The following is a 16,477-nucleotide window of genomic DNA, read 5'->3' on the forward strand; positions in this document are numbered from 1 at the left end:
CTTCCAAACCAGGAAATGGTTCCACTGGGCGGGACCAAGGTGGGACCAAGGAAGTGTTTTGCTCCATGTAAGTGAATGGGAGCAAAGCACTGCAAACATGCTGGGACCCTGACACCGCACGCATTGCCATTTGGTCCAGGTGCTCCTACGTCTATGGTGGAAACACAAGCACAAAGCAGGAAACAACAGGAGTAGAACTGCATGCATCTAAAACTGCAAAAGCTGCCATAACAACAACGAAAACATAAGGGACATTTCTACGATTCAACGCACAGTAGTGACAAAATCTCACTAAGTATGAGAAGAAATAAAGGCTGTTGATTTTGTAATACAGAAGAATAAATGTTCCTGAGATGACAGTGATGAAGAATATGACAGATGGGACAGTTGTCCTAAATGGTTCTTGGAGATAATTCTGTCATCATTTGCTGTAATTGAGATAAGAGTAAATAGCCTGGATGAGCACACAGACACACACAGACACACACACAGACACACACACAGACACACACACACACACACACACACACACACACACACACACACACACACACACAGACAAACTAACACACACAGACACACACACACACACACACACTCACACACACACACAGACACACACACACACACACACACACACACACACAGACGAAGAGCACCCCCAGGATTCTCAGCGCCAGCATGAACACAGCACAGCCCTCATAGGGTTTGAGTCACAGGGATGTGAGCTTATGAAGTACAGAATGCAGATGACCCCATAGAATAAAGATATTGACTTTAAATCATTAGTGATAAAGATAATGACTTTAACTGCGTTTCTTTGGCCACGCAAAAGTCTGATGAATGGTCTGGGGGCGTTTACACAGTGGCCTGCTAATGAGGGATAGTTTCCAATAGTTTAGAGACAAATAAAAATGATGAGTCATACTGCATCACAGTCCTCTTGCCAGAGCCTTGTGAAAGAACCTCCAGAACTGGGCTGCTGCTGTTGCTGCTGCTGTTGCTGCTGCTGCTGCTAGGACCCTGGTGGGACTGTGGAAGCATGTCCATATATCTCCCTCCCTTTGTTCCTAGTGCTAGAGCCCCCTTTCTCCTCCAGGATTAGCAGTGCACTCACTGATCCTCCAGGCCTTTCACTGCACACACACCTCTATAAAGGTTTCTGCTCACACCAGAGGCCTCCACCCATCACCAGTGCGCAGTCGCACACTTTTTATGTCTCTGATCGCGGCGGAGTCTGGGCCGTATCTGGGCCAGGTGTGACCCAGAGCCGGCAGGTGTCTGAGAAGGTATGATGCGTCTCTGAGGCAGAGCCTCTGTGCCATGATTGACGAGCCATCTACTCATGACACATACATATATATGTATAGATTTTTGCAGCTGCCGTTATCCATAGCAACTTATATTACAGTGCATGTATACATTATTTATCAGTGTTCTCTGGGTATTGGAGGCATTACCTTTTTGACAACAAATGGTGTCTAGTTTGAAGGCTACAGATGCAAGAAGTGGAAAGGAAAGTATGAATGTGAGTTTTTTTGAGAAGGCTCATCAAGTGTGTAGGGGACCTCAGAAGAGATGGATCCTCGAATGATGTTTGAGGACAGGAAGGGATTCTGCAGGGGCAGTGTCCAGTCCAACATTGCTGAATTTTTATAGAAATGGTAACTTTGTCAATAGTAAGACCAGAATTGATGTGTTTCATTACAGTACGATCATATAATTTAATTTACAGCTTAAAACCAGGTACTTAAGAGCTAAGTAACTAGGGGATTATCTGCAATATCAACAAAAGGGAAACCTCACTTGCAAGGCTGCTATCATTTTACTTATTACTTACTCTAAGCATTGCAAAGAATAAAATTGAGAGCAGCTGTGAAACTATAACAAAAACAACACTTCCAAGTGTGTCAATATGCATTATTTCTTGAAGTGTAACTGAACGAACTATGACCGAACTGTGGTGAAACACATCAATGCACCAATTAATATATGGAAATTAAATTCGATCGATTAAATCAAATACATGCTTTGAAAGGTGTGTCCTAAGTGCACTGTGGCCAAATGTTGATATCCTCATAGGCATAGACGATAATAAATAAAACCCCAAGTCATGCTATTAACACTACTGCTGTTCCAGTTCCTCTTCAAGTGCACTTTTTGCTATCAACTATCAGAAACATCGGGCTTCCGAACATTTCGTAAACCTATCGCAACACTTTCAGGTTACTTCCAAAGCAAAGGTTCTAATCTAGAGCAAACAGGAGGCCGTTTCCATGGAAACAACGCATATACAAGATGGCGTTCCTGTATTGGCAGTGCAAGGACGTCGCAAACTGGATAGAATCTCTCGGATATTCACATTATACGGTATGGCACATAGCTTGAACTAAAATACTTTTCTTTTCAAACCTTTCCTTTTTCGAGAAAACCAGAAAACACCACAGCTATATTTGTATGCATCTTTATCGTGCTTGCCAGAAGTGCCATTCACTGGGAGCATCAAAAATAATCATATCCACAACATTAGTGTAAATAATGGAAAAGTATGCATTGCTGTTGGATGAAAAATAATATAAGCTACCGGTATTCGCGTTTTGATTTGTGACGGCCTAAATGTATGATATGTGTAGGCTATAGGCCTATAGTTATCGTAGCTGGCACACATTTGAGTTAGTGTAGCCTAGCCCATGCATAGATGGAAAAGCCCAAGAAAAAGCTAAGAAATAGTCTACTTTCTCAGATGTCTACTGTGGGCAACATCATGTAACCTACTGATTTGAAGAGAGTGATGTCCATACAAACTCCATACAAGCTATAATCACACAGATGTGCACCAGTGTTCAAAGAAGACTTCTCCAAAGGTTATAGCCTAGCCTACCTCAGTTGACATGTTTGAGATAGGCCTGCATCTCCAAAGGTTATAGCCTAGCCTACCTCAGTTGACATGTTTGTGATAGTCCTACATCTCCAGGTCCATATTAGGCCTATTTCTTAATTTCTTAATTCTGGTGTGAGGGCTCTTGTGTGTAATTGGTGGTCTAGAAATGTGCCATATTTGAAATAAAGTTGTACTTTTGTTCAGTGTTATGTTGTGTCTTTCTTATATTTTTATATTTATTCTTTCAGGCATGTTTCACTGAGAATGGCATCACAGGCCGGAAGCTCATTCACATAAACTGTCGTAATTTGCCCAAATTAGGAATCACAGACTTTGAAGATATGAAGGTAAGAACAAGAGTCAGTTACAGGAAGTAACGCACTTCTCAGATCTAGGGGAGAGTTGTGTGTGTGTGTGTGTGTGTGTGTGTGTGTGTGTGTGTGTGTGTGTGTGTGTGTGTGTGTGCATCTGTCCTCCGTGTGTGTGTGTGTGTTACAGGAAGTAACACACTTCTCAGATCTAGGGGAGAGCTGGGTCCAAAGATTCATCCTAAGAGCCTGAAAGACAATATTTTGTGACTAACAACTTGTGTATGTGTGTGTGTGTGTGTTGTGTGTGTGTGTGTGTGTGCATCTGTCCTCCGTGTGTGTGTGTGTGTGTGTGTGTGTGTGTGTGTATCTGTCCTCCGTGTGTGTGTGTGTGTGTGTGTGTGTGTGTGTGTGTGTGTGTGTGTGTGTGTGTGTGTGTGTGTGTGTGTGTGTGTGTGTGCATCTATCCTCCGTCAAATGCAGTTGCATTTACAGATCTGGACAAAACCGCTTAGGTTAAGCAACAGAAAACTGCCGTGTTATTTTTGCCCCTCCTTGTCGGGTCAACAGTAACACGCATGTGGGTTAAAACCATAACATACAATTACAACCTTTTGATTTTCCCACAAGGGGGCAAAATATGTTGTTTTAGCATACTGCTGGGCTATACCATACTTTAGTGTATGTGTGCAGTCATACTCCATGTGTTCATCAAAAGTGTATCTTGTGATGTAGTCATACTCAAAAGTGTATCTTGCGGTCATGGAATTTGATTCCCCATGCATGTTTTGCTTTTTACATAGGTAGAACAGTACAGTAGGTCTCTGCATTTGTATGGCAAAAATGTTTATTGACTGTAGCTCTGTGAACAAAGCACTTAAGAGGAAGATGGTTGGCAGATAGACAAAGGTCAAAGGTTAAAAGGCCCTTTGTGTTGACCTTAGGGCATCTGTCTCCCATCCCGCGTGGAGAAAAGGGGAGTGTTACTTTTGCCCTGTTTTACTTTTGCTGGTTATCATTGGTTATAGAATGTGTTGCCTTGTGTTTGCGGGTACTGATGTTTCCAAATGACTGTTGAGTTACACCCCATAGAGAAGCTGTCATTATGCATGTCCAATCAGTATCAGGCACCATATGAGAGAAGACATGTATTGCATGCAACTGCAACTGCAACTGCAACTGAGTTGCTTAGCTCACTATCTGTCATACACTGTGCCGTCTAATGTAACCGTGTCTCATCTGTGTGTGTGTGTGTGTGTGTGTGTACTGTCTGGGACTTGAGGTTTTGACTCCCGCTTTGGACCCGGCCAAGATTTGGCATGGATCTGTCTGCCATGCTCCCATAGCTGTCTGTCTGCCATGCTCCCATAGCTGTCTGTCTGCCATGCTGTCTGTCTGCCATGCTCCCATAGCTGTCTGTCTGCCATGCTCCCATAGCTGTCTGTCTGCCATGATGTCTGTCTGCCATACTCCCGTAGCTGTCTGTCTGCCATGCTCCCATAGCTGTCTGTCTGCCATGATGTCTGTCTGCCATACTCCCGTAGCTGTCTGGCTGCCATACTCCCGTAGCTGTCTGGCTGCCATGCTCCCGTAGATGTCTGTCTGCCATGATGTCTGTCTGCCATGCTGTCTGTCTGCCATGCTCGCATAGCTGTCTGTCTGCCATGATGTCTGTCTGCCATGCTCCCATAGCTGTCTGTCTGCCATGCTCCCATAGCTGTCTGTCTGCCATGATGTCTGTCTGCCATACTCCCGTAGCTGTCTGTCTGCCATGATGTCTGTCTGCCATGCTCGCATAGCTGTCTGTCTGCCATGATGTCTGTCTTCCATGCTCCCGTAGCTGTCTGCCATGCTCTCGTAGCTGTCTGTCTGCCATGCTCCATAGCTGTCTGTCTGCCATGCTGTCTGTCTGCCATGCTCCATAGCTGTCTGTCTGCCATGCTGTCTGTCTGCCATGCTCCCGTAGCTGTCTGTCTGCCATACTCCCGTAGCTGTCTGGCTGCCATGCTCCCGTAGCTGTCTGCCTGCCATGCTGTCTGTCTGCCATGCTCGCATAGCTGTCTGTCTGCCATGATGTCTGTCTTCCATGCTCCCGTAGCTGTCTGGCTGCCATGCTCCCGTAGATGTCTGTCTGCCATGATGTCTGTCTGCCATGCTGTCTGTCTGCCATGCTCCCGTAGCTGTCTGTCTGCCATGTTGTCTGTCTGCCATGCTCCCGTAGCTGTCTGTCTGCCATGTTGTCTGTCTGCCATGCTCCCGTAGCTGTCTGTCTGCCATGATGTCTGTCTGCCATACTCCCGTAGCTGTCTGTCTGCCATGCTCCCATAGCTGTCTGTCTGCCATGTTGTCTGTCTGCCATGTTCCCGTAGATGTCTGTCTGCCATGATGTCTGTCTGCCATGCTCCCGTTACAGCTGCTGTCTGGGCAAACACCTCTAAGGATGTCTTGGCACTTTGTAGTCCTTTATGGATTTCTGTGTCAATGGGAAAATATTTAGAATAATGGAACACCGAACCAAACCCTGTTGGTGGCGAGGTAGTCTGAAATGCTCCCATTTTGCCCCCGCATACTTTTGATGGAGATGACAAACTGAAAATTCCTCTGTCACGGAACTGCATTTACGGGCAAAATATGGCTGCGTTTTGTAGTTCATCTGCACAGGTCTACCTGGTGCTCTGGGCTCAGGCTACGAGAGCACATTAATCATAGACATCATCCCCTCTCACACGCTGCTGAATCTGATTCAATTCCAGCCCAGTCTCCAGCCCTCCTTCACTGTAATTGGATAACTAGGCTCTGTGCTCTGTGTCGCCCCCTGCAGGTTATCTCCGCCCACGTGCGCGAGCTCCTGGGCATTTCGGAGCCGCTGTGGCACCGCAGCCTGGCGGACTTCCCGCGCGACGACACGGGCCTGTTCCTGGAGAAGAAGAGCAGGTCGGGGGAGCGGGCGGACGCGCTCACTGAGGCGCACTTCCTCAGGGAGATTAAGAAATGCTAAATAAACATTAAACTGCACGTAAGACATGACGAGTGGGGCGCAGAGTGGGGTGCAGAGATGACGAGTGGGGTGCAGACATGACGAGTGGGGTGCAGAGATGACGAGTGGGGTGCAGACATGACGAGTGGAGTGCAGAGTGGGGTGCAGACAGACATGACGAGTGGGCTGCAGAGTGGGGTGCAGAGATGACGAGATGATGAGTGGGGTGCAGACAGACATGATGAGTGGGGTGCAGACATGACGAGTGGAGTGCAGAGATGATGAGTGGGGTGCAGAGATGACGAGTGGAGTGCAGAGTGGGGTGCAGAGATGACGAGTGGGGTGCAGACATGACGAGTGGGGCGCAGAGTGGGGTGCAGAGAGGACGAGTGGGGCGCAGAGTGGGGTGCAGAGAGGACGAGTGGGGTGCAGACAGACATGACGAGTGGGGTGCAGAGTGGGGTGCAGAGATGACGAGATGATGAGTGGGGTGCAGACAGACATGACGAGTGGGGTGCAGACATGACGAGTGGGGCGCAGAGATGACGAGTGGAGTGCAGAGTGGGGCGCAGAGATGACGAGTGGAGTGCAGAGTGGGGTGCAGACATGACGAGTGGGGTGCAGAGATGATGAGTGGAGTGCAGAGATGATGAGTGGGGTGCAGACATGACGAGTGGAGTGCAGAGATGATGAGTGGGGTGCAGACATGACGAGTGGAGTGCAGAGATGATGAGTGGGGTGCAGACAGACATGACGAGTGGAGTGCAGAGTGGGGTGCAGAGATGACGAGTGGGGTGCAGACAGACATGACGAGTGGAGTGCAGAGATGACGAGTGGAGTGCAGAGATGATGAGTCTGTTTTCTGAGGCCTGTGATGCCACAGCATTGATTAGGGTCCCCTGTCACAGTGTGTGAAAGCATTGGAGGTCGAGCACTTCCTGAACAACCAATACTCCAACATGGTTATCTTGCAGGGAGTCAGGAGATTTGTTTCCGGTTGTTTTCCGACACACAAGAGGCCAGCAACTGTAAATAGCCTAATTCAAGGCTATAGTCGGTAAAACTGGGTAAGGAAGCCCAAGTACATTAAGTTTATTCTCAATATAATGCAGTGATATCCTGGTCAATATAATGCAGTGATATCCTTCTCAATATAATGCAGTGATATCCTTCTCAATATAATGCAGTGATATCCTTCGTGGTACACAGTCCATACATTGTCAGTCCTCTTGTTATAGGGGACACATGACCCCTGCCCCAGTGAGAGCTGGTCCCCACACACAGCAGGGGATCAAGTGATGCTTAATGTATGTTGGTAAGTAATGGATACAAGTCCAGTGGGAATACATAATGGGCTGCTGACAGTGAGGTAAATCAGTATTTTTAAACAAGTCAGACAGTTTCCCAGATGAGTATGTATTGGCTGGGTTAGTATGATGAGTATGAGTATGCATTGGCTGCTCCGAGTAAATGTCACTAAATAAGGCCGGCAGATGATTATTCACTGCACTCCGAGAATCGAGCATGTGTTAGACCAATCCCCGCTCAGCGTTTCCGATCACCCACGAGTTGGAGAGCCAGAAGAAAGGCGGATGTCATGAGTCAGTGGAGCGCCGATGCCTGGGCTTGAGGATGCGCGGTGACACCCTCCCATTTCGCGTGGATTGACTCCGTCCAAAACCCCACCGGGCAGGTGGTTGCAGGCACACGCGATGCAAAACATCTGCTGTCTGAGCAAACAATCCGAATTCAGCAACCAGTCAATCGGTCTCGTAACTGCCGTCGCTCTGGAGGCGTTTATTCTCGACCAGAAGCGGTGCATGCGGGCGTAATGCGGTGAGGCGATTCTACTTGGAGGGCTGCCGCGATAACGGGACTGCTCCGTCTGCGGCTTTTTTTTAAAGACACAAGAAACTGAGCGGTTTTTTTGTTCCTCGGGTAGATTGTTGTCTTATTTTTTATGGATTTTCCCCGCTCTGGGTGTCGTGGATGTTTCTTGAAGGGCATCTATGAATGCTATGAATAACTACCAACTCTATATTAATAGATATTTGGGTCATTCTTTTACCATCTTGATGCAGAGGATCGCTTTACTTCAGATGCCCCGAGGGTTTCTTGTGGCGTGAAATATATGCGTCTGTCATCCCCGCAAAGGGATACACCACACAAGGTAAATGTTATACACGTTCTCGAATGTAATCTAAGGCGGTTTCAACGAGGTGTTTATCGTTTTAGAATCTTTAATGGTTTACATTAACGTTAATGGCACCCACGGTGAAAGGTGAGGTTGGATCTCTGAATGATAGCGTTTTCAGGAACGTAATGTTAGTTAGCATAACCTGCATTGCAAGGTCAAAATAAGCTCTTTTTCAGGCAAATGGGGAACAGTTCAGATGAAGCTCGAGGTTTAATGAACTTGATAATCTATCATCATTTAAAAAGAAACATCATCTATTTAATGAAGAGAGAAGAGCGTCAATGTCTATTTTTTTTCTCAGGCCAACACATTCCACTGACCCATCTCATTGAATATTAATAGCCTATCCTCCGAATCGGAGCATGTTTCTTGATGTGCCGGGGGGCAGGAACATATAACGCCTGCTGCCCCGACGCGTATCTGGAGTGAGAATTACATCTTCGGAGCGAAAATGACTACTTGCGAGCTTAATAGGCCACCTACGAAGACCACCTCATTCCCCACATTCATCCTCTGAAATAATATGGATGGGTAGATTTATTAGAGTGGTAGTAAAAAGAAATGTCCAGTTATGAAACCGAGCCTGTTACCATTCAAGTGCAGCACGTATATACATTAATGTGGAGGTATGGCAGAAGGACAGAGGCTGGGAGATTACTGGCAGTAAACTTTAAGGTAAAGAAGCCAGCCACCATATTGGTGAAGAAACCGAATAATAACCATAATAAAATTAATCATAATGTTTTACACCACTCTCCCATAGGAGCTGTGTGTGTGTGTGTGTGATACCATTTTAATTACCCTGACACTGGGAGTTTAGACAATAATTTGCTCGGAAAAGGCTGCATCGAGGTCCCTTCATTGCTCAGGCCTTCCTTGGTGATGAGGACGGAAAGAGAGGGAGAATCTTCATCATCCACTCCAGTCAATCACCTGGACAGGTCAATCAATCCATCAGACGAGAGAACTCCACTGGTAGTACGGTTAGCCTGTAGTAACTCCACTGGTAGCACGGTTAGCCTGTAGTAACTCCACTGGTAGAGAGAGCCTGTAGTAACTCCACTGGTAGTACGGTTAGCCTGTAGTAACTCCACTGGTACTGAGAGCCTGTAGTAACTCCACTGGTAGTAACTCCACTGGTAGCCTGTAGTAACTCCACTGGTAGCCTGGTTAGCCTGTAGTAACTCCACTGGTACTGAGAGCCTGTAGTAACTCCACTGGTAGCCTGGTTAGCCTGTAGTAACTCCACTGGTAGCCTGTAGTGACTCCACTGGTAGCCTGTAGTAACTCCACTGGTTAGCCTGTAGTGACTCCACTGAGAGCCTGTAGTAACTCCACTGTAGTAACTCCACTGGTAGCCTGTAGTAACTCCACTGGTAGTCTGTAGTAACTCCACTGGTAGTCTGTAGTAACTCCACTGGTAGCCTGTAGTAACTCCACTGGTAGTCTGTAGTAACTCCACTGGTAGCCTGTAGTGACTCCACTGGTAGCCTGTAGTAACTCCACTGGTTAGCCTGTAGTGACTCCACTGAGAGCCTGTAGTAACTCCACTGTAGTAACTCCACTGGTAGCCTGTAGTAACTCCACTGGTAGTCTGTAGTAACTCCACTGGTAGCCTGTAGTGACTCCACTGGTAGAGAGAGCCTGTAGTAACTCCACTGAGAGCCTGTAGTAACTCCACTGGTAGCCTGTAGTAACTCCACTGGTAGTGAGAGCCTGTAGTAACTCCAGTGGTACTGGTAGCCTGTAGTAACTCCACTGGTAGCCTGTAGTAACTCCAATGGTAGCCTGTAGTAACTCCACTGGTAGCCTGTAGTAACTCCACGGTTAGCCTGTAGTAACTCCACTGGTAGCCTGGTTAGCCTGTAGTAACTCCACTGGTAGCCTGGTTAGCCTGTAGTAACTCCACGGTTAGCCTGTAGTAACTCCACTGGTAGTGAGCGCCTGTAGTAACTCCATGGTTAGCCTGTAGTAACTCCACTGGTAGCCTGGTTAGCCTGTAGTAACTCCACTGGTAGCCTGTAGTAACTCCACGGTTAGCCTGTAGTAACTCCACTGGTAGTGAGAGCCTGTAGTAACTCCAGTGGTAGCCTGTAGTAACTCCACTGGTAGTGAGAGCCTGTAGTAACTCCAGTGGTAGCCTGTAGTAACTCCACTGAGAGCCTGTAGTAACTCCACGGTTAGCCTGTAGTAACTCCACTGAGGGCCTGTAGTAACTCCACTGGTACTGAGAGCCTGTAGGAGCTCCACTGGTAGTCGGTTAGAGAGCCTGTAGCATTATGTAATACATAGCCTTAGTCTTAGTGGCTTAGTGGCATTCTAGTGAAACGTATCTGTCTCAGATGGCCTAGGCTCTGGATGAAAAGCACACACACACACACACACACACACACACACACATACACACACACACACACACACACGGAGCCTTTCCAGGATAAAGACTTAATAAGCGGGTCACTATCGCAGCGTCTCCTTTAAAATAGACTTGTCCGTCAAACGGTATGAGCTATGAGCTATGGTATGGCTGCTGCTACAAAAAAAAAGAAAATAACACAAAAAGAAAAAAAGGAGAAAATAATTTTGGAGTGCGGATTTCCTTTCACTACCTTGACAAAAGTAGAGGCCCACCGTTGGCCAATGTTATAGTGTGCTTAACTGTGTATTGTAACAGGCAATGAGCCTCCCTGGTTCCCTGCTTAGATAGCAGTTATTGATGTAATGGACCCCCTCAAGCAGATGGGCCCCCCCTTATGTGCCGTGGTTCTGCTAAAGGTTTCTTCCTGATTAACAGGGAGTTTTTCCGTGCCCCTGTCACCATTGTGCTTGCTCTGAGGGGGGTTCCGGCCCTGGGCTCTGTAAAGTGCCTCGGGAAAATGTGATTGTTTTGGCGATATATAAATTGAATTGACTTGAATTGAATTTGCACTGTGTGAAGCACAGTCCTGCATTGGAACCCATACCCGTGGATCCCCGCGTCGGTGACACACACGTCTCATGAGGTGTCGTGGACTGAAGCACGTCTGATGAGGTGTCGTGGACTGAAGCTTGCTATCTGGCTGGACTGCATGATTAAGCTGGTGATGACTGAACTGTGATGCGCTTGCTTGCGGGGGGTGACTGAACTGTGAGGCGCTTGCTTGCTGGTGATGACTGAACTGTGAGGCGCTTGCATGCGGGGGTGAAATGCTATTTCTGTTGGCTTTCTCTGTGACATCTGAAATGCACCTCATGGTGGTGACTCAACGTCGCACTGGGAGTGCAGCCCTTACGGTGCTCACAGCACTGGAGCTTGTGTGTGTGTGTGTATGTGTGTGTGTGTGTGTGTGTGTGTGTGTGTGTGTGTGTGTGTGTGACACAGGAAAGCCATTCTTATCCTCCTCCTCCTCCTCCTCATCTTGTGAGGAGTCGTGGGGCTGGATGAGGTTTCTATTGGGGAACTCACACCCCCTCATAGCTAGTTCCTCTCCATGGGTTCTGGCCCACTGGACCATAGATACTCGGCATGGGTTCTGGCCCACTGGACCATAGATACTCTGCATGGGTTCTCACCCACTGGACCATAGATACTCTGCATGGGTTCTCACCCACTGGACCATAGATACTCGGCATGGGTTCTGGCCCACTGGACCATAGATACTCTGCATGGGTTCTCACCCACTGGACCATAGATACTCTGCATGGGTTCTGGCCTTGACCCTTGACCTGTGACTAGACCCACTGGACCAGGGCCAGATGAGTGCAAGCGGTATCCCGGGCGACAATGGTACATGAGGTAGAGAAGTCGTTTAGTAATCAGAAGGTTATTAGTTCAATTCCCTGTCGAAGCGTCCTTGAGCAAGACACTGAACCCCTAATTGCTCCTGATGTGCAGTGTGCCATCAGTGTAAATGTAAAATGTGTATACATCCCTGTAAGTCGCTTTGGATAAAAGCGTCTGCTAAATGTAAATGTAAATCCCTGTTAGGAGGGGGGAGAACTTCGCCTGGTAGGTTATTGAAGAAAGAACAATAATAACAACAATAACAACAACAGTGCAGATATTGATCCACAATTTCAGGCCACCCCTTAAACTGAAAGGTCTCTATGAGCAGAAGCCTCTCAGGTAACAAACATGATGGATGTGGTCGAAGCATTCTTTCATAACGATCACAGACTGAAGGTCAACAAACAAGCCCTAGTCATTTGGTTTTATATTGATCTCTTTCCGTTATATTTGGGAGTTAGTTATAACATCATGAGGCTGTCAAACAGTAAGTTCAGTAAGTTCAACACGAAATAAAACTCAACGCAGTCACACAACCGTGACAGGGCTCCTAAAAGCCTCTCAGAAAATGTGTGAAATCTCTCTCATGTGAGAATGAATTTATTTCTATCTATTTTTAAACCCCCTCTCAGCTTCTGCGGTTGCCCTGTGTGAATCCGTCTCATCCTCAGAGTGGCGTTGCGGGTGGGGAACGGAGCACAGTTCTCCACGCCCCGTTGAGCACACGGAGCCCATGCCAACTAACCCTGCCAGCTGGTTGGCACACACACACAACCCACGGGGCTGAGCAGGGTGAAGGGAGAATACTGCGTTAGAGCTGCCCCATTACACAATTAGCCATCAGTGCATTTCACCTGACCTGTGTCTGGGTAATGCACCGCCTTTAGTGCGTGCGTGGCCATGATCCACTCAGGGATAGAAAGCACTTTGCTAATGTCACCGATAGCACCTGAGTCTGAATTAGATGTGGGCCGGAGCCGGGCCGCAGTCGGCTGCTGTCTGGCCACTGTGCATTACATCCCATTAACCCTTCAGCAGGTACAGTCACACCTGTTGCGTTTAGATGCTATAGATTCTAGAATGTTGTAGACTGAACGTTCTAAGGAATATCCGGATCCATGGAATATAATGTGGAATTTTAGAATCTTACATTGTTGATGAACGCATTCTTTCATTAGAATGTTCAAAACTCTCCTGCTGAAGGGTCAAAGCAACAGTATGCAAGGATTTGCCACTTTTTGGAACATGTTTTCCTTGGCAATCAGAACTGGTGTCATCTTCAATTAATTTGGATGTCGGGGCGACAGTGGTACAGGAGGTAAAGAAGTTGTTTGGTAATCAGAAGGTTGCTAGTTCGATTCCCTGTCGAATCGTCCTTGAGCAAGACACGGAACCCCCTAATTGCTCCTGATGTGCAGTGTGCCATCAGTGTAAATGTAAAATGTGTATACATTGTGAGTCGCACATATGTAAGTCGCTTTGGATAAAAGCGTCTGCTAAATGACTAAATGTAAATGGATGGTACATGGTCATGTGAAAGACAGATAAACCAGTCCCCCCAGGATTTCGCGGGCCTTTTTGTGATAGTTGCGGCCTAAAATGACTGATTTCGCGGGGGCTTTTCCAACAAGTTGCGGTGAAAGTTGCAGTGTTTTTTAGGGGTTTGTTGCGATGAAATTGCGGGAGAAAGTGAAAGTTGCGATAAAAGTTGCGAATTTCCCTCTTTGTAATTATAATTGAGTTATTTGTTGAAAAATAAAGAATTAATAAAAAAACATTCTTTAAAAAAAAAAAAACATTGAGAAATGGTCCTCTAAATAACCTTACCAACATGCCAAACTAAAGATTACCAGGACTACAAAAATGTAGCATAACAGGCTGTTCTGCCCTCTGCTTATTTAGGTCAGAAAATGTATATTGCTTGAATTGTTGTTATGGAAACGAACACAGTATAGTATAGGACTTTTACTTTGACATCATTCATTTGTTCGTCTCGTGGGAATGGCAACAGCTGTTAGACAGTTATCTAGAAACATAGCTAGTTATGCTATGTTATGCTAAACACGTAGGGGGAACAGTACATAGGATTTACTTATCCACAACGAAGTGCACCTTTTGGTATTACAAAAGGACCACAAGTAAGACTGAATAAAATGTTATGAATATCGCAGCCTTCACATACAACGAAAAAAAAAAAAACAGCCTATGTCACTGTGATCTGTTTCGTCACCTGACGTCCTGCCTGCGTTTCTGCCGTTCTCATTCTATGCTTATCAATCTGTTTTGCTATCCTTGTTGATCGTTGAATTTGCGTGAATTGGTGCGATCGCAACATCGCAGCTTCCTGGAGGGTCTGATAAACACACGCAACTAGGCTATGCACTATGCAGTTTTGTGGTCAGACCATCCCGTGAAAATGTAAGAAAAGGTTTCAAAACACAACATCAGCAATTATATTTCTACTTTTCGATCCATCCTCCTGAATGCTGCTCTAGAGCGATCCTCTCAGATGATCTCAGATAGCTTAATCACCTTCCTCTGGCAGCAGTAGCCAGAGCTCCTCATCAACTGAGTCTGTTTTGCACGCGGAGCTCATTCCGATGCAGCTCGATATGTGAGCTACCTCTCACAGGGAATCATGGGGCAACGCAGCGGCGCATGACAGGTTATTATTTCACACAGGCGAGCATGTGCGTTCACACACACACACACACACACACACGCGCGTTCACACACACACACGCACACGCACACACACACACACACACACACACACACACACACGCGCGCGTTCACACACACACGCGCGTTCACACACACACACGCACACGCACACACACACACACACACACACACACACACACGCGCGCGTTCACACACACGCGCGCGTTCACACACACACGCGCGTTCACACACACACACACACACACACACACACACACACACACACACACACACACACACACACACACACACACACACACACACGCGCGCGTTCACACACACACGCGCATTCACACACACACACACACACGCGTGTTCACACACACACACACATACACACACACACACACACACACGCGCGTTCACACACGCACACACACACACACACACATGCGTGTTCACACACACACACACACACACACACGCGCGCGTTCAGAAACACACACACACGCGCGTTCACACACACACACACACACACACACACACACACACACACACACACACACACACACACACACACACACACACACACACACACCAAGTGTTCACACAGCAGCCCCTCATGCAGCCACGGCCTCGAGGCGGCGCTGAGGATCGCCTGAACAGAGGCAGACCTCAGAACAGGGGTGGCCCTGATCTGGCACAGATGTGTTCATTTAGAATCTGGAACCCGTCTGAAATAATGGGCAAAAGATTCCAAAATCTGGTGTTCCAAACCAAGCAGAGAAAAGCCACAAAATGAATCAGTCATTAAATATCCATGTCTGCTGCTCTTGGTGTAGCTTAATCAGATTAAAGCCATGGTGAGGGGTCTTGTCATACGCACTCTACACCCATCCTCTGGATACGTGAAACACTATCTCCCTGTCAATGCCTTAAGAGACACACACACACACACAAACAAACACACACACACACACTCTACACACATCCTCTGGATACGTGAAACACTATCTCCCTGTCAATGCCTTAAGAGACACACACACACACACACACACACACACACACACACACACTCTACACACATCCTCTGGGTACGTGAAACACTATCTCCCTGTCAATGTCTTAAGAGACACACACAAACACACACACACACACACTCTACACCCATCCTCTGGGTACGTGAAACACTATCTCCCTGTCAATGTCTTAAGAGGCCTGAATGGATCCTTCCATCCTCCCACCTCTGCCCTGACACACACACACACACACACACACACACACACACACACACACACACTCCTCCCAGCTCTGCCCTGACAGGTCGCTAACATGGAAACCCCAACGGTGGCAGAACTGTAGAGGGAAGAAAATCAATAGGGACGGACGACACATCTCACACACACACACACACACACACACACACACACACACACACACTCTACACGCACACACAAACATCTCACACCAGCACGGCAGCCGGCCCGATCCGTGTCCTTTGTGTCTGTCCGCTCTCGGGAAGACATCAGTCTAATTGGGAGAAACCAGACCGCCGGTCACACACACACACACACACGTCAGTCTAATTGGGAGAAACCAGACCGCCGGTCACAGCTTTCATCTCCTTAAGCACACGCAGATGAAAGGCGACACATTATCATATCAAAAAGTGCCCATGAGTCAC

The 16,477-nt window shown here is 47.2% G+C and overlaps 1 protein-coding gene and 1 pseudogene across 1 annotated transcript; both read left to right on the forward strand.

The window, feature by feature from the left end:
- Positions 1-2,292: 2,292 nt before the first annotated feature.
- On the forward strand, positions 2,293-6,199 carry LOC105902108 (sterile alpha motif domain-containing protein 15-like). The gene is made up of 3 exons (XM_031581085.1): positions 2,293-2,370; positions 3,130-3,228; positions 6,011-6,199. Exons 1-3 carry the CDS (start codon positions 2,299-2,301, stop codon positions 6,185-6,187), a joined length of 348 nt encoding a protein of 115 aa, XP_031436945.1. The 5' UTR covers positions 2,293-2,298; the 3' UTR covers positions 6,188-6,199.
- A 1,333-nt stretch (positions 6,200-7,532) lies between these two features.
- LOC105902100 overlaps positions 7,533-16,477 on the forward strand; it is a 17,910-nt pseudogene continuing 8,965 nt past the window's right edge.

Source organism: Clupea harengus, chromosome 15 (genome assembly GCF_900700415.2).
Source record: "Clupea harengus chromosome 15, Ch_v2.0.2, whole genome shotgun sequence".
Classification (NCBI taxonomy): Eukaryota; Metazoa; Chordata; class Actinopteri; order Clupeiformes; family Clupeidae; genus Clupea; species Clupea harengus.

Coding starts and splice junctions, on each gene's coding strand:
- LOC105902108 (XM_031581085.1), top strand. CDS start 2,299: ATGGCGTTCCTGTATTGGCAGTGCAAGGACGTCGCAAACTGGATAGAA. Junction 2,371..3,129: donor TCGGATATTCACATTATACG/GTATGGCACATA, acceptor TTATTCTTTCAG/GCATGTTTCACTGAGAATGG. Junction 3,229..6,010: donor CAGACTTTGAAGATATGAAG/GTAAGAACAAGA, acceptor CGCCCCCTGCAG/GTTATCTCCGCCCACGTGCG.